Consider the following 21,409-nt stretch of genomic DNA (forward strand, 5'->3'; position numbering starts at 1 on the left):
TTTCAGTGATAACAATATTTAGTAAAACATTTATTTATCTGAAAACGAACAAGTTACCCGAAATTACCTGTATTGTAGCCGCTCACAAGCCATACAGCAGACTTGCAAATTAGCCAGTAATTATACACTATAAACCCAATATATCGTTACAATGTACAAAGAATAGATTTGGCAAAATGTGTCGTTAAGCTTGTAGAATGCTTGTATAATGACCATGAAAGCTTGAAGATCAATCACCATATATACTTACGTAATTGTCGTATAAGCTTGTACAGTAAACATGGAAACTTGAGTAATCGTTATGAAAGCACATGTAATCGCCAATGAAGTTTCTTTAATCGCTATGAAAGCTATCTGTCTTACAGTGTACCAAATCTCCTCTAAATGTTTTCTTTTACGCTTTCCCAATTTGAAAGGCAATTTGATAAGTGATTAAAGGCCTAGACGAAGATATATGTTCTCAAGCGTCGAACGTGATAGAAAACGTGTTCACAGTATCGACAACTTTACTTCAAGGACTACCTAAATTTGCATCTATGTAAACTTCAATATATGTAGGAGTATTAATACTTGGGAACATATTATGGCTGTCACCCTGGTGTTTGCCGCCACTAGAACACCCCCGAGGCTAGAACACCCCCGGGCTAGAACACCTCAGCTAGAACACCCCCGGGCTAGAACACCTCAGCTAGAACACCCCCGGGCTAGAACACCCCCGAGGATAGAACACCCCCGGGCTAGAACACCTCAGCTAGAACACCCCCGAGGATAGAACACCTCGGGGATAGATCACCTCCGGGGGGTAGAACAAACAAGGACTAAAGCACCCCCGGGGCTAGAACACCAGAAGCAGGACTTGACGAGTGACTTTATTGTAAATTAGCTTTGCTTTATTGTTAATTGTCGCAACTCCATAAATCTCAATTTCAAGATTTCCTGACTATTATTAACTGGCCGCGTACGGACTGTTATATATTGGGTCTACTATTGCTTGTGCGTGCGCTTTTATCAAAATCTATGAACATTTAAGTTCAAATCTATGAACAAAGTTAAAATGCAGCTGTGTTTTGTGCCTAATAATGTCTCATTGTATAATTAATTTGTTAAGGGGCTGAAATTTTCTTACTCTATTCGAGATAAAAAGGAAATAAATTAGGATAAATATAAAAAAATTATCATATAGTTATCCCCGTAACATCTGGAAAACTTGGGGTAAACAGTGACAAAAGAGCATAAGTGTGCAGTAGGCCTATACTGCAAGGGAATAATTTATAATACATTGGAGAAGTAGGCTGCGATAAAGTCAAATACGGTGGATAGTAATAATGTAGTAGAGTTGAGAGGAACATTAATAAAACACTAAAGTAATCAACAACAGTCCATAACGTAAGCAACTCCCTTTACTAACTGCTCCGACACCTCTCTATTATAAGTATCTGTTCTTTTCTAAATTTATATGTAATATGCTCGTTAAATGCTCATATGACTCAAGAATACAGTCACAACCTTTACTAAAATAGCAAAGATCTTAAGCTATTTAACAAGTGATAGGAAGTAAATTAGTACTAGTTTAGGTATCAATAATCTTGTCTCTGTAATGTTAAATACTCGGGGGGCTAAATAAAGACTGGAAATAATAAAACAGAAGTATATTATAAATAATGTTCGTTTGTTATTAGTAATGATATTAATTTGTTTAATTCAAAATTGGATTTACACTAAATCCTAAAGTACTGTAATGAGTAAAATCCATTTTCCCTGATTTACAAGATAAAATCCCTTACCAAAAGTTGAGTAATGTTGGTGGGCTTGGGCAGGTAGGCAAGAGGGAGGCGTCTCCAGGCTCCCAGCTGGTCGACCCGTTACTGGGCAACACCACCTCCTCCCAAGTCCAGCGAAGCCTAGCAACAGACGTAGGCAGGACCCAGGCGGATCGAGAACCTCGCTTCCCACCCCTCCGTCAGCACCACCAGCAGCAGCAGCAGCAGGAGAGAGGGGCGAGGCCGCTACCCCACAACACCACCAGTCCTGCCAACCGTCGATTGTCGGAGAGGTGATCAGCCATTACTTTAAGCTGGTGTTCTGCCACCCAGGTCCTTGTACGGACACTCTTATGGTTTTTGGTTTTCATCGACAATATTAAAGGATTAACATGTGTTCGATATGAGTTATAATTTATTTATTGCTGTATAACGTAAAGTGAGAATATTGGCTATGCGATAATGATGACTCAGTATCCTGGGTGATAATACAACCCGCAAGCCTCATCTTCCCCGATCATTAGAATTCATATTTCACAGATCAGGCCACATTTTCCCACTTGTGGATGCGAGAATCATCTGTACGTATATATAGTTTTTTTTTTTTTTACTGTGATGCATGTAAACTCGCGCTGTTAGACGAGAAGTGTAGTTCTTAGTTCACATATAATAAGTTTTTAATACTAAATTTGGTCGGGATTACAGTACTGTATACTTAAATAATAAAAAGTGTGATCGAGTGACCCTGGCAGTGGATAAGCATAAATCTTAAAACCTAATCTAAATAGTTGGATGAAGCGGTGTACTTATATTATACAGGTAAATTACGTTACACTCTTGCAATAACCTTTCGTCATTTTCAAATGTTAATTTTCATCGCTTAAAAGATGACTGATGTAATTCTTTACTGCAGGTCTAGTGAACGCGATAGCGGAACCACCTTTCCTGCCATTGCTTCAGCTCGACCGGAACAGCAACAGCACGAACAACACCAACAGCGGGGCCGAGGAAGGTACTTCGGCCGAGGGCGTACAAGAAATCGACAACAGCAGCAGCCTCAGCAACAATCCCAGCAGCAACAGCAACAAAGACAAGAGGCTGTTGAGGCAGAGCCTAGTGTTCACCTGGCGAAAGGCTCTGGGCGACCCCCTCCACCCCGGGAGGACTCCAGGAGCCGTCGGGACCCTGTCAGGACACCTACTTCACCTAGAGACTCTTCACAAGGACCACGAGGAGGCAGGCATGGCCGAGACGGGTCTGTGGGTGCCACCTCCTCATCTCAAACAGAAATTAAGCGCGGGGCGTCCGGACAGGAGCAAGAGCCCCGACCTGAGACGCGTATCAAGGGGCGCGGGCGAGCACACAGGCGAGGTGGGCGGGGGCGTCCGCGCAAAGAGAAACACAACACTCCATCAGAGCAGCCAGAAAGCGAGCAGTAACGTCTTGCTTGTAATTAGCTGCCAATACACACACACCCGACCTCAGTGCTATGCATACAGTAGACGGCTTCTTTCTCGATATTAGATGTGATGCCGTGAAAGGTTCCCAAAGGCTCCGTTCAGCATCCACTTATACTTCTGATAATGGTTACAAACATTTAATATCATCTGTTAGCTTTTAAATATCTGAACTAAAGATGATTCGCTCGTCAAGATGGGAACTGGTCTGGCGTATCCTAAGTACAACCTGTTAGCGAGTGTTGGAACTATCACATCAATATCTCGCTAACAGGGAACATTAACCTAACTGTTATGGTTGTTATATATTCCTTTGGCAGACGATCCCTAATGGTCTGACACTCCACTGGTGTGTAGAGTTTGAAATGTGAAGTAGAAAGCAAAACTTGAATTAAAATGTATTATGGCCAACTATATATTAATTATCCTTTTAAAGTAGCTAAAGCCAAAATCTACGTGATCATTGCAAAATTTAACATTGGAACTCCTACAATAACATATTTTCACTAATTTCAAATAGTCAAACACTAAGGTAGAAAACAGACATTCTCTCGTATAAGTATTTATACGAAATTATATATGTATATATAATATATATATTATATATATATATATATATATATATATATATATATATATATATATATATATATATATATATATATATATATATATAGATGTGTGTGTGTGTGTACAATACTGTACAGTATATACTGTATATGCATACTACAGGGATATTCGGCGGTGCCTGGGTCTGTATTCGTTTGTCTCTCTCCCTCCCAAACCAAGTTTGATGTGATTGTATAATGTTACAGAGAACTCAAAACTATACACAAACAAAACTCTGTACCAGGCATAACAGGTAATATTATCCGAAGACTCGTGACTGTCTCACCTCTCACATGACACCACCGCTCCCACCACCACCACGGCTGCCTGGAGTTCTCTCCACTCTCAGTTCACGTCTCGGCACGCTAGGGAGTGCATTCGGCTGACACTGAAACTGTGGACTGGTGGGCTGAACAAATTCACATTAAATTAAACAACTTCGACAATATACTTTCTGAACGAAGCTAAGACTATCTTAGAAGATAACGTCGTAATTGGTGACGTTTATAAGACCTAACCTTGTAACATCTGATGTTTTACGCGACATATTTCTGACGTATTCCATCAAGGTCTGTAATCAACCAGTAATACTTCAGGTTTGGGTGGTGCTTGCGCTACACACCTAAAATGAGTTTATTAGCATTTATGTTGGCCTGTGCCTTGACTAGCCTTGTGGTTTACGTCTATGAGACCAGGAAGAAAGACAAAAAAACAAACGCTTAGACAAGGCACAGTGTACAGGGCTCTTGCATACGTACTGAAGATCTGGATTCTAAATTAGACATATGGAATAGATATGAGCTTATGGGCATGTTGTTGGTCAAACACACGCAAGAGCTACCGACACAATTTATAATGTACATCGTCATCCATTTTGCTAGTTGGGAAGTCACATGATTATATTGGATTGTTTACTTTTAAGCTGTAGCATCTAGGGTACAACAATATGGGTACAACTGGCATCGGAAGGCAAGCAACCCAGCCACCAAATGACAAGCTACGTACAATGCTGTACAAATAACTGTAATGTACACATTAGCATATTTAGACACATTGATTATACTCTGCAACATAACTAACATATCGTCACATCAACACCCAAACCCCCGGTAATTAACGATATAAAATACAGTAACACTGTCAGTATCACATCACTCACGCATATCAAAGCTATAATATCAAGTTAGAAGGTCTAACGTGAAGCTGACGAACTACAAATAGTTCTCTCAGGCAGACACTAGACTACTCCGACAAACATGGAACCAGCATCGACACTTAAGACTTACTCCAGGAAAGATGAGCCAAGTATCAACACTTAGATGTTCTCCAGCAAGCAGACTAAAGCACCACTATTAACAACACCAACACGTACTCTGGTATTGCGCAATTCTACAAGATCAAAACTGCTATAATAATACTTATACAAGGCGCAGCGCCTCGGCATCAGTTGGTATTACCACACAATGAAAATAAGAGTGGATAGCTAGGAACTCAGTACAGTAACATACTGTGATACAGTACATCTAACACGTCAAGATCAGTAAGTTAAACGTTTTTAACAAACTAATACGTACATTTCATCCTGTAATGGGGAAACAAGCTTAACTCAGCTCACCAAAAGAGTCAGCACATTAACATCTCCTCGAACCCACGAGATTAGTTTTACCACAAGAAAATTTCGCTATTACACGTCCGTCAATAAACTAGGAGTATATAACCACCTGCAGGATCAGCAACGTCTTCAGTCACGTCACAACGGTGTGGTAACATGACGTCGCCTCGACGTTGTGTTCTAACTTAAAGTGACGTCAGCGTTTAGCGCGAGGTCTCATGGAATGGTTGGACAATAACAAAGTGGTTCTCATTGCCGTCACATGTTCAGGTGAGTACATTTTAATATCTAAATTGTAAACTTGTTCTGTTCGTCGTCTAAACTGATTCTGATAAATTATGTAACAATTTACCTGAGGGCCATCATCTTTAGTGACTGGAGTAGGAAGCCGGCGGCTTGTCGAAGGTACCCTCCTTGTTCCTGAGGACTTTTTCCACGTGGATTTTTAACTCAATAACGTCTATGCATTTACGGCTTCGGTGGGTAGCCGGTTCCATGGGTTCATAACTCTGGGTAAAAAAGCATCTAATACCAATCTGTTTTGTCTCTTTACGGATGCAGTCTAAGCATTTGGGCGCAAGGCGCGCCGCATCAACCTTCAGAAAGTATAGGTTGTATCCGATAATTTGACTTTAATGCACTTATACATGTATTGCGTCCTTCCTTCACCCTCATTATAATTATTATTATTATTGAGAAAATACGTAGGAGCCGTGATGAGGATTCGAACTTATACTCTGTGTACTCCCAAGCACACGCCTTTGACTCCCGATGCACTCTGGCTCTGTCGTCCAGGAATTCTATCTCAGACGCTTCCTCTTTCAATACACAGAGAAGTGGCATTAACAGAATGTTTAATATAATAAGAATAAGAATAATAATAAAAGTAAGTACACGGTAACCAGGACTCACTATAGTAATTTCAAATCAAAATTTGTTGTTGATAAAGTTGAAATTCCATCTTTTACCGTGTAGGAAATAAGTGGTCGTCCCGTTTTAATGCTATCTACTTAGCGTATTCCAGTATTCCATCTGCTCATTACTCTGACACAGAAAACATTGATGATGCGGGGTACAATACAAAAGATATAGACTCCACGCCCTTGTTTTTTAATTGTCGTTTATTGTGCACCCCATACTCATCCTGTGAGCGGTAGCGCAAAAAGCATTACAGAGGGCACAAAAGGTCTCCACTAAGATATCCTGGGAGCCCGGCGCGGGTCTTCACCACCATCACCGCTCCACTCCATAAATGGAAGCAAAATCGATCGCTATGCCGGCCTGAAACCTTTGAACTGACTGTTTATTGATTTTCTCTCCATAATTCTTTGTTTCTTTCTCCACCTACGCAGCTACTTCTCGTTCGTCAACCCGGCTGCCTCTCGTTAATCTCCCCAGTTGTTATAATGTTAATATTAATTATTTGCAATAATTTGTATCATATTACATGAAATGTATACCATCGTTTAAACCAACGAGGTTGTGTATACAAGTACCACTTAATGTGTACACACACACCAGGCTGTGTATACGAGCACCAGGCTATGTATACGAGCACCAGGCTGTGTATACGAGCACCAGGCTATGTATACGAGCACCAGGCTGTGTATACGAGCACCAGGCTATGTATACGAGCACTAGGCTATGTATACGAGCACCAGGCTATGTATACGAGCACCAGGCTATGTATACGAACACCAGGCTATGTATACGAGCACCAGGCTATGTATACGAGCACCAGGCTATGTATACGAGCACCAGGCTATGTATACGAGCACCAGGCTATGTATACGAACACCAGGCTATGTATACGAGCACCAGGCTATGTATACGAGCACCAGGCTATGTATACGAGCACCAGGCTATGTATACGAGCACCAGGCTATATATACGAGCACCAGGCTATGTATACGAGCACCAGGCTATGTATACGAGCACCAGGCTATGTATACGAGCACCAGGCTATGTATACGAGCACCAGGCTATGTATACGAGCACCAGCACCTGTGTATACAAACCTGCTCACATTTTTGGAAGCGGTAACAAGGTATTGAGACAAAGGACCTCCAGTAGCTGTAGTATGCATGGACTTTACGCGGGCTTTTGGTACGGTGCCACAGGAGAGCCTGGCAGGGGAATCACAGGCACATAGAATAAATGGTAGAAAACTTAGAATGGGTAAAACCCATTTAACCATATGGTTAAAGTAGGGAAAACGGGCCGGGGGAATGGGGAGGGGGTCGTCCAAGGCGGAAATGAATCTGTCTGAAGAAATGTGGTGAGTAGGGGACCGCAGGGTTCATGATGGGGCCGGCCCTTTTTGTGATACATCAGTGACATAGATGGGAGCATTACAAACCACATCATCAGATTTACAGGTGGTTAATATTTATGGTAGAGTGGGAAATGAAAACGACATTCAGCATATACAAAGATATACATTCCCTCCACAAGTGGTATTAAGACTGGCAAATGCTTTTTAATATCGAAAAATGCAAGATATTGCATGTAGGGCATTGCAATCTACGTCACACCTACCACATTAACATCATTTCCTTGCAGCAGATTGATGAAGAAGAGAACACTGGAATAGAATCCGTCATTCACTGGAGGATGCACAACAAGTGGGAGCTGCAGTAAAAGAAATCTATCCAGGCCCCGGGAATAGGCAAGGCCGCTGTCACTTCAAGGAGAAGAGGGTGGTTGTTCAATTGTATCAATCTCTGGTGCTCCTCCACTTGGATTATTGTATCCAAGCAGCATGTAGACCTCATCTTCAGAAAGATATAGCTGCTTTGGAGAAAGTTCAACACAGGGCAACAAAAATTATTCCAGAACTAAGTCAACTCTCATACCAGGATCGGTTGAGGGCCACAGAGCTAATAGCATTGCAAACCAGACATGACAGGGCTGATCTCCTCGAAACTTTTAAAATACTGAACAATTTTGAGAGCATTAATCCAGACAACTTTTTCAAAAGGTCAGATGTAACACAAACAAGGAGCCACGGTTTCGATCTCAACCAGTCACAATGCAGGACAGAAAACAGGAGATGCTTCTTCACCCACAGGGTTATAGACCTATGGAACCGCCTACCCGCCGAAGAGGTAAATGACAAAACATTGCTGCAATTTAAGATCCAAATATATAAAATCATCAGGACAAAAGGGGAGGGGGTGGAGAGGGATATTTCACAAGCCGCCGACTTCCTGTCTTCGTCGAGGCCACCAGAGAGATTGGCCCTCAGGTAAATAAGTAATTAGCGTGCATAATGGCAACTGATGGAATACAACCATCAAGGATATTCAGAATCATACTGTGCAAATAAGCAGTTACATTAGACGCGGAAGGCGGCCACAAGTACCACAGAGAGACACCACAAGCCGGGTTGAGTCAGGTGCCTGTGACCAGCTCAGGAACCTGACACTCAACCTCCAGGTCTAGTCACGGCCCTCGAGGTCAAGTTATACCGCCCTGCTGACCCTGTTGTTATGTGGTTGTGACGGTGCTGTGGTTAGTGCTGCTGTGGTGGTGGTGCGGTAGTAGTGTGGTTCTTGTGGTGCAGCCACGTAACCAATACCATCAGTACCACCACAGCCACATAGCCACTACCATCAACACCACCACCACAACTACTACCATAGCCGCAACAATCATCACCACCACCACCACGGCGCCTCTGATAACACAGTGCCACTTGAAATATGAGTCCATCAGGGCCAGGGGAAACCTGAGAGCCAATTGGAAAATGATGTAACGTCCAAAGCTGTTACAAAGCCATACTAGGAGGAGTATCATCATCTGCACCCAGGCCTCTCTCCTCCCTTCCCCACTCCCCCCTTCTTTCCAACTCTTCCCCTCTCCCCTCTCCAAATTTCTTCCCAAGATTCCCCCTCTCACTTCCTCTCCTCTCCTTCCATCTCCACCTTTCTCCCTACACACCACTACAATCATTTTCACTACATGGGCGCTCACTGATAGGTAGGTACCACATCTACCAACCATCATCATCACTATCTTCTCCTTCACCATCTTCCCTCTACTTCAGCATCTTCCCTCTCCTTCAATACCTTCCCTCTCCTTCACTACCTTCCCTCCCCTTCACCGCTCTCTCTGCACATAGGTCGGGAGGCGCTTGATGAATCTTAGGATGGAGTTATCCTTTAAATGGATAATAGTAAGCTTGGAGTCTTCACGGGAGACATCTCCCGTCACGCATAAACGCTACGCGTGATAGTGGCTTTACAAGAATGTAAAATCAACATCATTTCTATGTACTCTCTTAACCCCCAATGTACCTTCCTGTATATAAATAAATAAATAAATAAATAAATATATACGCTGTATGGTCACGTTATACACTGAGTGTAGTCACATTATATAGTGGGGGTTACATTATAAACAATGTGTGTGGTCACATTATACACTCTGATCACATCAGCTATCAATCATCGTTAACTCATTAAGACCTACATCACAATATACAACCTTAATATCCAGTAGATACACACGGTGTTCGACAAAATATTTGTTCACATGTTTTATATAAATCAGCGTGAGAGAGAACCCACCAGGAGTCAGGACCAACGACTGTGTACTGGTGGCAGTGGGTCTTCCATTTGATTGTTGCCGCCGAAGGCGGCTAGTTTATTGTGCACCCCATACTCATCCTGTGAGCGGTAGCGCAAAAGCATTACAGAGGGCACAAAAGGTCTTTATCAGTCTCTCACGTCACGTCCTGTCCGGCCAGTGTATGTATTGTCGCTGTCCACCTGTTGGAGAGCTCGGGGAGGTGTGAGTGTGTGGCCAGGAGCAGTAACCATCTGGGAGTCAGGCTGGAGGACTGGCTCACCCCAATACTCCGCTATGTTAGTGTATTACTTGCTTCTAACATCCACAGGTAATACTTATTAATTATAACTAAAACATTTGATTGTTGACCAATCCACACACTAGAAAATGAAGGGACGACGACGTTTCGGTCCGTCCTGGACCATTCTCAAGTCGATTGTCGATTGTAAAACATTTGATTTTTAATAATTTTGGTTTGTACCAAAACTGATGTCTTAATTGTTGCTAATAGGAATTGGTAAATGACCTGAGTGTGGTTAAGGTCATCAATACTGACTCCAGATCTGCTTCTTAGTTAATGTTGTACTAAAGCGGAAAGTTCAATAATTTAGAGTTAGAGGGTCTAGTATTACAATTTAGTTCGTTCGCAACTGACAATTTGGGGTCCCGGGTTTGATTCCCAGGCAAGTTAAAAATAGTTGGGCATGTTTTCTTTCACCTAATGCCTCTCTTTATCCAGCAGTAAATCGGAACTCAGGAGTTAGGTAACTGTTGTTAGGTTGCATCCTGGAGAGGGTCAGTAGTTCGACCCTGGGGGGGGGGGGGCCTCAATAAAATCTTAAAAAACATATATGCTCAGGCTTCCTGTCGCAGACAACACGAATTAATTAAATTAATATATCATGTACAGCTACTGCAACATGCAGAGGAGGTGTAAACACAACTTTAATTAAGTTAATTAATTATGCACCCCATGCATACCCATGCTGTGAGTGGTTGTGAAAAGGTCACAAATGCATGTTTTGTTTGCATGTTGCCAAACATGATACAATATTTTAAGCGATTGTTTATCAACCTTTACATATAGATGATGCTGGTTCTCTCGTCCACGATGTGTTTCCCCTGCCTGTCGTATAGTACTCCCACTTACGTGTTAATATATGACAAGCAGTGTGTTCTCGGGGGTTGATGTGGTTCCTCCCGGTAGTGGTGGGTGCTGGCGGATGCCTGGCGGCGTTGCGGGCGTGGCTGCAAGGTCCCACCTGCAGGAGCAAGGCCAGGCTGGACGGCAGGACGGTGGTCATCACGGGCTGCAACACTGGCATCGGCAAGGAGACCGCCAGGGACCTCTCTCGTCGGGGTAAGTTATTCTAGGTCAGTGCGGTGGCTGGATCGCCAATTAGGTTTAGATCAGTATGAATAAGTGGTCAGTGTTGTAGCCGAGTGAGTCAGTGGTGTGTCAGTCACTATTATTAACACTGGACTCGTATGTGCCACTGATCTTCCTATGGCTTTACCAAACTGTAAAACTTGTTTAACTCAGAAACATCATTTACATTTATATTACTTGACTCCATAATCTTGCTAGATTCCTCCAAATTTAATTGTCCGCACAACTTCGAATGATCTCGGTAACCACTTTCAAAGCAAATCCCTTGATGGTGTTTGACTCCGGCAGGAGCCCGGGTGGTAATGTTGTGCCGGGACCTGCAGAAGGCGAAAGTGGCGGCGGAGGAGATCAACAAGGAGACAGGGAACACCGTGGGCGTCTACCACCTGGACCTCGCCTCCCTAGAGTCAGTCAGGAACACCGCTGCCATCCTCTCGCAGACAGAGCCCCACATCCACGCTTTAATCAATAATGCAGGTGAGAGGGGATGTATGGGTAATGGTGCAGTGAGAGGAATGTGGAAGTGAGGATGTTGAGAGAGGTGTGTTATGAGTGAGAATCTGACTGGGAAAATGTGGTGTGTTATAACGTGGTATTAGTGTGCAAACAAGGTATCAGGAGTACCACCAATAGGGGCTAGGCTAAGTTCGGTCCCCAGGGGAGCTACTTTCCCGAAATTAGATATAGAAATAGTCTGCAGTCTAGAAACAGATCGCCTAACCCTAACGATCCTGGCGCCTACATGCAATATAATAGGGGCCAGGACGCAATAGAGTGGAGTACCACAAGGTTCCATCTTGGCGCCAACCCTTTTTGTCATATATATCAATGACAGATGAAAATATTACAAACCACATCATCAAATTTGCAGATAACACTATAAAATCTATGGTAAAGTAGAAAAGGAAAACGATATTGAGGGCTTACAAAGAAAAAGATCTACATTAACCTCACGAATGGTCGGAAGACTGGAAAATGGTTGTTAATACAGTACTGAAAAATGCAAGACCTTGCATATAGGGCATAACAGTGCACATTACAACTATCAAATCAACATCACTATTATGAAGCAGATTGGCGAAGAAAGTTATTCAAATCATAGGAGCTGCAGTAAAATAAAAAAGATATTTGAATAGTCAAACGAACCTTTCACTTTAAGGAAAAGAAGGTAGTTATTCCACTGTACAAGTCTGGTGTGCAGCCCGTCCTCCAAACAAAGACCCAAAAGTGATTCCATGCACCCGCCAAACTCCCTGTTTATGAATGAAAAACGGTTTACACACGACTCACAACTGATTTCCTTCGAACACTTCCGGAACAAGTAAGTAATTATCAAAGAAGGCACCAAGCCGGGAAGGCTATGTGCACCACTTCCGGAACAAGTGCTTCACTCACGACTTTTGTTCGACCCACAACGCTGTAAATGCTTCAAATACAAATACAAATAATCGCCAACAGAACCTAAACACCTAACCTAACCTATGTCTATATATGCACACTATACTTATATATTATAATATTAATTTATATTTGAGAAAATTCCCGTTTTGAATGAACAGCATGTTAAATTTATGAATGCGTCTGTGGGGTCGACCGCTGGATGGAATGTACTTCGTGAGTGAAGAGTCGAGGATGGGTTGCTGGTGCGCCCCCATCTGGAATACTGTATCCAAGCACAGACCTCACCTTCAAAAGGACATATCTACTTTAGGGAAAGTCATACCAGGAACGGTTGAGGGCAACAGGACAAACAAGACTGTAAACCAGACAAGCGCTGTCTTCCTGTCCCCGTCAAGGCCACTAAAGACGGTAGCCCTCAGGTAAACCGTATTGTCACTACGAGGCTCGTGTAGCGAAAAGCAACACAGTGTCTGGGATGCTCTCGGACGCAGGTTCGAATCCTCGTCACGGCCCTTGGATTTGTTTACATGTCTTTCATATTTATAACCTCTTGTCAAAAGCTGTGTCCTTACCTAGCCACGTGTCCCTGTGGCAGGTGTGATGATGTGTCCGCGGTGGGAGACGAAGGACGGGTTCGAGATGCAGCTGGGGACCAACCACTTGGGTCACTTCCTCTTGACGTTGCTGCTCCTCCGTCAGCTCAAGGCCTCAGCCCCCTCCAGGATCATTAATGTCTCCTCTATCGCTCACACACGTAAGTGCTCCTCCTCCTCTTGCTGTATAGTTGCAATGGCTTGGCGCTTTCCCTGATAATCCCCTTCCGTTCCTACGGGTCACTCAATACTCTGAAGTAGGACGTCTGCGAGGTCGTCCAAACGTCTCACATTCTGTATATTTTGGTCTGGTTGACGGCCAAGGGATGCTATGAATAAAACTGCACACCTGAGTCGGTATTTATGGAGCTGTTAGAAAATAATACAATAAATAACGAAAACATTTATGAAATTAGGATTTATTTTCTTGTTGAATTACTCCCCGATTGATTTACCTCTCTTCTTGCCCATCATATTTAGCCATTCTCTTCACATCCTCCCTGTGCCACTCTGCCCCATCATTTATATTTCCTTCTATCTTTAAAACTCCCATCTTTCCTGATTAACTTCTTCCCATATTTTGGCTATCATTCCTCGAAGTCATCTGCATGGTAGATGGCAGCATCATCGATCAGCTTGTGTAGGTATGGCAACTATTAGTCTATGCATCAATACTTTGAAAAACGTGACTCTCGGTTACAAGTATCTCTGGGAATTTTCATTATCTGCTGATGGAGACTTGACCAAATGTAAACTGTATCTACAAAATTATTAGCACACCCTCCGTCACTATGTGATGGAATGCGAAAATATACGTGAATTCAGAGACAATTCTATAATAAATGTACCAGAGATGTGTAAATATTTAATTCAAAATGATCTGCTACCAGAAATTTTAACTAAATATCCCCAGTTTGCTAACTGTAGGTAGTAACTAAGTGATTGTAACCTATCCACTGGATGGGGGGCGGTGTGCAGGACAAACATATCAGTTGTGACACTAGCTCTCCACATATGTCAGTTGCTTAATTTAGAAACTGCACTTGTGGTCGATCTCGAGCCCAATGATGATGTGACAATGAGCATTGAATTTTGTAACTAGCTCATCAAGATTGTAACTTGCTTAGCTAAATGAATTGTGGGGTTCAGTCCCTGAGCCCATTATGTGCCTCTAACACTTTCCACTACCGCTCACAAGATGGGTATGGGGTGCATAATAAGCTAAACTAAACTAAACTCTGGTACACCTCGAGGTGTGTCAAAGTGAAAGGACATCTCTTCCAACGAAGAGATATCAGTCATGTACATCATCTGGACCCATTTCATTATAGACAATTTTAATATTAAAATATCTATTGCAATTAGTACTAGCACTAATAGCAATCAATATTAGGATTATAAAGATGCGTTGTATATTCTGCCATTCTTTAACCTTACCCTGGCCAACAGGTCCTGGACTGACTGCTTGCCATACAAGTCCTGTACTTTTTGTGTGCCTCCGGCGACAACAATCAAAATACAATTTCTCATCGCAAAAACCACCTTATTTCTCTCAAACATAGCCTCTCAAGAGTATTGCCAACTTATCTGCCTCTTAACTTCCGTCATTCTCGATAGGATCACTGACAAATTTTCTCTACTCACTTAACTTCCACCAGTTTCAATAGGGCCGCTAACAGCATTCATTCAGTCCCTCTTGCCCAGTCCCCAGCATCACTAACAGCTGGCTCATGCCTCCAGCAGAGGGCAGGATGTACTGGGAGGACTTGCAGCTAAAGAAGAACTACGACGCCAAGAAGGCCTACTGTCAGAGCAAGCTTGCTAACATCCTTTTCACACACGAACTAGCTAAGCAACTCCACGGTGCGTCTCCACAGTATTTTGTATTTTAAGTACTGCCTGTAAATTCTTGCAAGTGTATGTTTGACCTTTTTATTAGTTCAGCTACAAGTGGAGATCCATACTCATGGTATAACTTTTTTCTATTATATTTTATCATTCATAATTTTAAAACAAAGTGTGTATGTGTCAGCTAATACCTGCATTTATTTACACTAGCTGCACAGGTTTATTCATACTCAAAGCTTATTACCTGGACCATGCAGGAACAGGTGTGACCACCTACTCGCTTCATCCAGGAGTGGTGCAGACGGAGTTAGGCCGCTACATCAACCAGTCCGTCAATGGCTTTATCCATTGGGCCTTCCACTTTTTTGGCAAGTTTTTCTTCAAGACAGTGGAGCGGGGCGCACAGACCACCATCTATTGCACTGTCAGCGAGGACATCGCTACACACACTGGCAAATACTACAGGTAGGCAGTAGTGTACCAGGTCAGGTGCAAATATCTGGGATGCAAGGAAAATGTTCCAAAATTCCGAACCCCGAGTAACCATTATTTAACTACAGTATCTGCCTTTTAAATGCCTATTATATGCATACTTATGTATGCCTCTGCTTATGCATTTCAGTGACTGCAGTGAAAAGCAACCATACCCCCATGCAGTGAGTGATGCAGATGCCAAGAGACTGTGGGATACAAGTATTCAGCTGGTGGGTTTGGAGGAGTATAGTGTATAGAGCAACGCTGCAATAAGCTGCCACTTTTATCACTACATAAAAGTAGGTCTAGCCAGCCACAAGCTAAAACATAGGAGACATTCAGCATTTCATGATATATACCCATACAAGCTCAGCACCCTTTTTTGATGGTATACCTATTCCAGCATTCAATAAAATATATACAACAAATACAATAACACTATATAATTTTGCTTGTTATACATACATACACACACACAAAGTAAAAAAAAATAATCTACAACAAAATTGCATTTCACAACACCAACAGATGCATGCTCTCCATAATCACACAAATCACGTTCTCCATGCATGCCACTAACACACGTACATGTTCAAAAACCTTGCTACTAAATGCTAATCCTGATCTGAAATACTTCCTTGATATATACAGTAGAACCCATGAACACTACACGAGAAATAAATATAAAATCTGATATCCATAGACTAAATCTGTGCAGACACACTATGCAAATAAAAGAACCCAGTCTATGGAACTCGCTCCCTAAGGAATTAAAAAAAAAAAAAAATGTCCAACCTATGCAGATTGTATTATGAAGTACTTTACTTCAGAAGCAAAGTACTGTACCTAATTTCATCCTCATAGTTTGCTACCTTGTGCTTCAAACTCTCACCATCTTGTACTACCCACTACCCCCATTTTTAGTACTCAAAGGTATTCAGCTTCAGTATAATCAATCATTATCATCAATTTATATTGTACTGTAGTTATGTTGAACTCAAATTCTGCTACAATGTATCTTTTAATACTATTACTTTATCTGTTAGATTAAGGACATGCCCAAAATGCTGTGTGTGTTAAGTGCAAGAATGTAAGAACACCAATGTTATATTCTCTCACAACCAATGTATCTTCTTGTATACAGTATAAATAAATAAATAAAATGAATAAATTAGACTATTTAACACCATGTTTTCCCTAGAACACAAAGAGGGACAATGCAGTTTGAACAATAAGGAGCAGGGCAGCGCTCCATTAAGTGCCTGTGAGTTAAACGTGTATGACCAATATATAACCTTGCCAGAGCCGTTTTCCTGCCGGTTATAGTGGTAGGAGGAAGGCCACAAGGACACATTACTCTTTAGAGTATGCAGTGTGCCTCTGTAACCCTTTCCACCACCACCCACAGGATGGGTATGGGGTGCATAATCAAGAAAAATTGAAATTGCCCTTTAAGAACGTAACGATGAACTCAGCCAGTCCTTGTCCAGCATATTTAATAACTTACACAGTAGTCTTAACAAAGAGGTGGAAGAGTTGCAAATGTGGTGCCAATTTGTAAGATGGCTAAATCACTTGCATTAAATATGCTTTAGACCTATCAAAAGGATTGTGTAGCAGAGATTTCATGAGGAGCTGGTGGTTATGAGCGAAGTACAAGAGGCTGGTGATGCACAAACCAATATCCTCCCCAAAGGTGACAGTGTAGGAATACACACAGTACACAACACATTATAGCCTAACAAGGGCATAAGGCAAATGGAACAGACAATAAGGGCAAGATGGCCCTCAAATTTATCACACTATGAATTTGAGAGACTCCATATGATGCAGTCAAATATACGTTTCATGGTTAATTTTTGTTAGGGGGGGGGGGAGGGTTTCCCCACCATAGCCACCTTTTCTAAAGTTTCTGGAACAAATAAGTTACCAATGCATAAAGATTAAATGGTTATAACTATCCTTGCAACAGAAACCCAAATTACTAGGATGCTAAAATAGCTTCATAACAATGAGGTTTATTTCTATTTCAAGAAGATTGTTAGTTCAAAAACAAAAAAATTTGTCTGTGGAAATTTAATGTTTAAATTTAGTACGTATACAAACATTATATAAAAGGTTAAATAAAACTTTAATTTGATAAACCATGTATTTGTGTTGAAATACCAGGTCCCCAGCAATACCCCTTAGGGATACAAGGTAACAATCTCACGCGCCAGACAGGGCAGCACACGGGCACGAAATTTAAGTTATAGCACTGGTGTGATATGACCATTGAACTGTTGACATTCAACATCAATGGCTAAGAACTAAACCAACGATTAGATTGTTGTACAAATAATGAAGGGCTACATCTTCTGTACAATTACCCTACATCCTCAAACAACCAAACAACATCCTTCCTGCCAACACCACCACTAATAAATGTACAAGTATAGTCATGTTGCTATAATTCACCAGAAAGAAGTCTTGTACAATCTTAGAAGAGTTGTGGCAGAGATGTGTCATGGTTGAAATTAACAACTAAAAATGTTCAGGTTTGCAGCACCATAAAAAAACTGATGATCCATAACCTCTCATGTGCAGAGGGAAGCAAGCACCAAACGCCATCCCAATACCCCTCTTACAATGTGTCCAGGTTAAACAAGATACCACGTAATGCCACCCGCCCCTAGGACAACCACAAACTGCCACACTGTGTTCTTGGCTCCTTGCACCATACAAAATAGTAACAGTAATCTTGGTCTACGGGGTTTATTACCACAGTACTGGATATGCTGACGCAAGGCATCAGAAGACAAAGCAAGCCCACCCGGAATGGACTGGAAACTTTAAAAGTATCCTTAATGGCCTACTGGAATTGTCTTCCGCTTGTCATACAAAATTAATCGGTAAATTATGTACCACTGCTGCTGCCATATATAAAAAAAGCACAATTTGTATTGAATATCTAACTCTCAGTAATTCTGTATGCATAACGTCAAGATAATCCATGAATGTGAAAGCTAGAACATAACCTTAACCATATTGTTAGTTTTTTCAATGGTACATTACTTAGCTGTCCTTATGAAGAGAAAATAAAACCCTTATAAAAAGGGCAATTATCACTGGAATGAGCTTTGTAACAAAGTATAGCAGTTGAACCAAAGAATGCTCCTGCTGCATAGTAACAAAGTCTTCAAAATAAAATAAAATAAAAACTCAAAAAAAGAACCTAAGGAATAATAACAAAGTCTAAATCAATGCTTGGCAAATGCCCCCTACCCCCTGCAGTAATGAAACCAAAAGAAAGAGGTGCACCCATGACACTTGGGGTGACCAGATCTGCCACCAAACCTCTTTCCCTACTGGTCATACTCATGGCATAAAATAATGTTTCAACAATGGTACTCTTCATGGCATATAAAAGTAAACAAATGTATCCTTAATGAAACAAACTGCCAATTGCAACATATGTTATGTGCTCGAGACTGTCCTGCAAGACTTCACCACCACTGGCAACATTGCACTTTAAAATGCCACATGAAATCTGTCATCTCACTTCAGTATTTATATCGTGCAAATATATACATATACTTGTATATGTATATATATACATATACATGTATATATACATATATATTTACAGATAAAATCTAAGTAGTGGGTAACCTACACAAGTTCAATCTTAGAGAAACATGCTGGGAATTGAACTTTTGCACAACCCAAAACGAGCTTCTACTGGTAACAGTCTCCAATAACTGCCCGTCATTACCCTTAAAAAATTTACTTTAGGAATATAGTGCTATTACCCATAAACAGCACAGAAATACAAAATTATACTAATATTGCAGCTCAAAAGGTTTACCCACATGTGGTCCCAACATGAAACAATCTGCCATGAAGCAACAATTTCAATTTCTCTTCCTACAAAAGAAGCTTAGTACAAAATACAGTTAAATTGAAAGATCTTCATGGCAGAAGTCATTACAGTGCTAGTGGACACACCGACACCATGGCTAAGAATGGACGTGAGCCAATGTCGGTGAAATTCTTGCAGGTCAAGGCTGCTTGCTTGCCCCCAATCTGACTTGTCACTGCGTGGCACCAGCACCCTGCAGAAAGCAAAACAACAAAATTAATTACAGTTCCTATAACCTACCTCATTCATGTTCTAAAAAGTATTTATATTGTCTTGTCTCAAGTTTCTAACAACTAAAATCTATGCTATAAACATATTATCCTGCATAGCATAAATTTTTCATCAATGCCCAGTATGTCAACCAACAACTTAAGTGTGTATATATACTGTACAACATGGATGAACAGGCTCTACATAACAGATAAAAATAAGCAATAATATTAACAGCAGTGTCTATGTGGCTGATTCTTTAATAAAATGAAAGGTGACAATTTTAGGAATTAGGTCAAATCGCACCTTTTACAACTTGCTCCTACCATTCAGTCATGGTTTTCCATACTACCTGCATGTGGCAGATAAACTAGGCATTTTCTTTTTTTTTTGGTTAGGCACAATCGGCCAAGCACCCTTATAGTCATTCAGCATTCAAGTTAGGATAAGTTAGTTTATTATGGATATTTTTGGTTTGGAGTAAGCAGGAAATGGGTCGACAACCTAAAAATGCTGTTCTGTTGAGTATTATTTACATAATGAATATCCAACATTAGCTAACTTACTGTGCAACAATATACAATGAGCCAATGATGTTTACTTTTCAGAACCTTTTATTATCAATATATTGTTTAAACACTTGTGAAAAGGGAGAAGGGAGGGAGTGTTAGGATTTGTAACACAGCATCAGTAATATATTTGTAGCAAAGTAAAATTAGCAACAAGAAGGAAGATAAGGAGGAGGAAACAAATATTGTGTCATAAACAAAACAATTGCCATCATTGAAAGAAAAAATACCTTGCATTTTTGTTCATCGATCACCGATTTTCCTTATATAGATGTTAATACTTAAAACTACTATTTTGTTAAATGCACATAACTGCACCAATGTCAATGCATGCTGACAATAACCTTGAAGTCATATTTTAATATATTTGTCAACAAAAACAAAGCATGTATAGTGCAAACTCAAGCTTCTGTAATAGAGGTCTTGTTAACCTATTTTCTTGTGTTTGTGGACCAAGTAAGAAATCACCTATTGGGATTAAGTATCAAAAGTAGCATTAAATCAGTAGTTAAAGAGCATTCTGTTACAGAATATTTGAGAGTTCATAGATATAACTTAAGACGCTACTATGTGAGCAGAAAAATAAATAATCGATGTCAAACGAGTCATTCACCGAGGCTTTTATCAAGGGACGCATGACAGTGTGAAGCAAACATTACTTGCTCGGATTGAACACCTTTAAGAGAATGGAGTAGATATACAGTAATTGGTAACCTCCATTAAACCTACCAAACTTATCAGCACCAGGTCAATTATTACCATCTATGGCAAAGCTTTACTTTCCCAAGACGGTAAATTAACTATGTGAATTGTCAAAATGGAATTCACACCCTAGCATATCAGTCTGTCATGGCCTCTTACCAAGATGTCTCTCACGTGTACACCATTTGCCCACCACCTTGGTCCTCACTCTTACACTTTATCAATTAACACAGTCAATGCCATCTTATATGCCTAAAGACCATACCATCAACATTCTGTTCTCAGGGAGTCTTAATTCCTGTCCCATTTAC

The 21,409-nt window shown here is 41.1% G+C and overlaps 3 protein-coding genes across 30 annotated transcripts in view; 2 read left to right on the plus strand and 1 right to left on the minus strand.

The window, feature by feature from the left end:
• LOC123755013 (uncharacterized) overlaps nucleotides 1–3,628 on the plus strand; it is a 28,326-nt gene extending 24,698 nt beyond the window's left edge. For 2 of the 3 annotated variants that reach the window (XM_045737422.2, XM_045737421.2), the window contains exons 8-9: nucleotides 1,818–2,053; nucleotides 2,674–3,628. In XM_045737422.2, the coding sequence (XP_045593378.1) occupies nucleotides 1,818–2,053; nucleotides 2,674–3,199 (762 nt within the window). In that variant the 3' untranslated portion in view covers nucleotides 3,200–3,628. The remainder of the gene's footprint in view (nucleotides 1–1,817; nucleotides 2,054–2,673) is intronic. The other variant, XM_045737423.2, reaches the window with a different exon arrangement.
• Nucleotides 3,629–4,160: 532 nt separating this feature from the next.
• On the plus strand, nucleotides 4,161–16,892 carry LOC123755010 (retinol dehydrogenase 11). 5 transcript variants are annotated; one of them, XM_045737415.2, is made up of 8 exons: nucleotides 4,161–4,395; nucleotides 5,554–5,708; nucleotides 11,218–11,370; nucleotides 11,689–11,877; nucleotides 13,397–13,555; nucleotides 15,135–15,257; nucleotides 15,500–15,707; nucleotides 15,865–16,892. In XM_045737415.2, exons 2-8 carry the CDS (start codon nucleotides 5,657–5,659, stop codon nucleotides 15,971–15,973), a joined length of 993 nt encoding a protein of 330 aa, XP_045593371.1. In that variant the 5' UTR covers nucleotides 4,161–4,395; nucleotides 5,554–5,656; the 3' UTR covers nucleotides 15,974–16,892. The 5 variants fall into 5 exon arrangements, with proteins under 5 accessions (XP_045593371.1, XP_045593373.1, XP_045593372.1 ...); XM_045737416.2 differs by having other exon boundaries at nucleotides 4,185–4,230; XM_045737417.2 differs by having other exon boundaries at nucleotides 4,165–5,708; nucleotides 15,138–15,257.
• A 954-nt stretch (nucleotides 16,893–17,846) lies between these two features.
• Nucleotides 17,847–21,409, minus strand: part of LOC123755007 (ribosome-binding protein 1) — a 96,468-nt gene continuing 92,905 nt past the window's right edge. For all 22 annotated transcript variants that reach the window (XM_069332788.1, XM_069332787.1, XM_045737403.2 and 19 more), the window contains one exon: nucleotides 17,847–19,810. Coding sequence is in view for 5 of the 22 variants with exons in the window: in XM_045737411.2 (XP_045593367.2) it covers nucleotides 19,790–19,810 (21 nt within the window). In the remaining 17 variants the exon portion in view is untranslated. The remainder of the gene's footprint in view (nucleotides 19,811–21,409) is intronic.

Source organism: Procambarus clarkii, chromosome 28, assembly GCF_040958095.1.
Source record: "Procambarus clarkii isolate CNS0578487 chromosome 28, FALCON_Pclarkii_2.0, whole genome shotgun sequence".
NCBI classification, from domain to species: domain Eukaryota; kingdom Metazoa; phylum Arthropoda; class Malacostraca; order Decapoda; family Cambaridae; genus Procambarus; species Procambarus clarkii.

Excerpts from the sequence above, each read along its gene's own strand:
- LOC123755010 (XM_045737415.2), top strand. The coding sequence starts at position 5,657 with ATGGAATGGTTGGACAATAACAAAGTGGTTCTCATTGCCGTCACATGT. Across the intron at positions 11,371-11,688 it reads CAGGGACCTCTCTCGTCGGG|GAGCCCGGGTGGTAATGTTG; the intron begins GTAAGTTATTCT and ends TGACTCCGGCAG. Across the intron at positions 15,258-15,499 it reads ACTAGCTAAGCAACTCCACG|GAACAGGTGTGACCACCTAC; the intron begins GTGCGTCTCCAC and ends TGGACCATGCAG.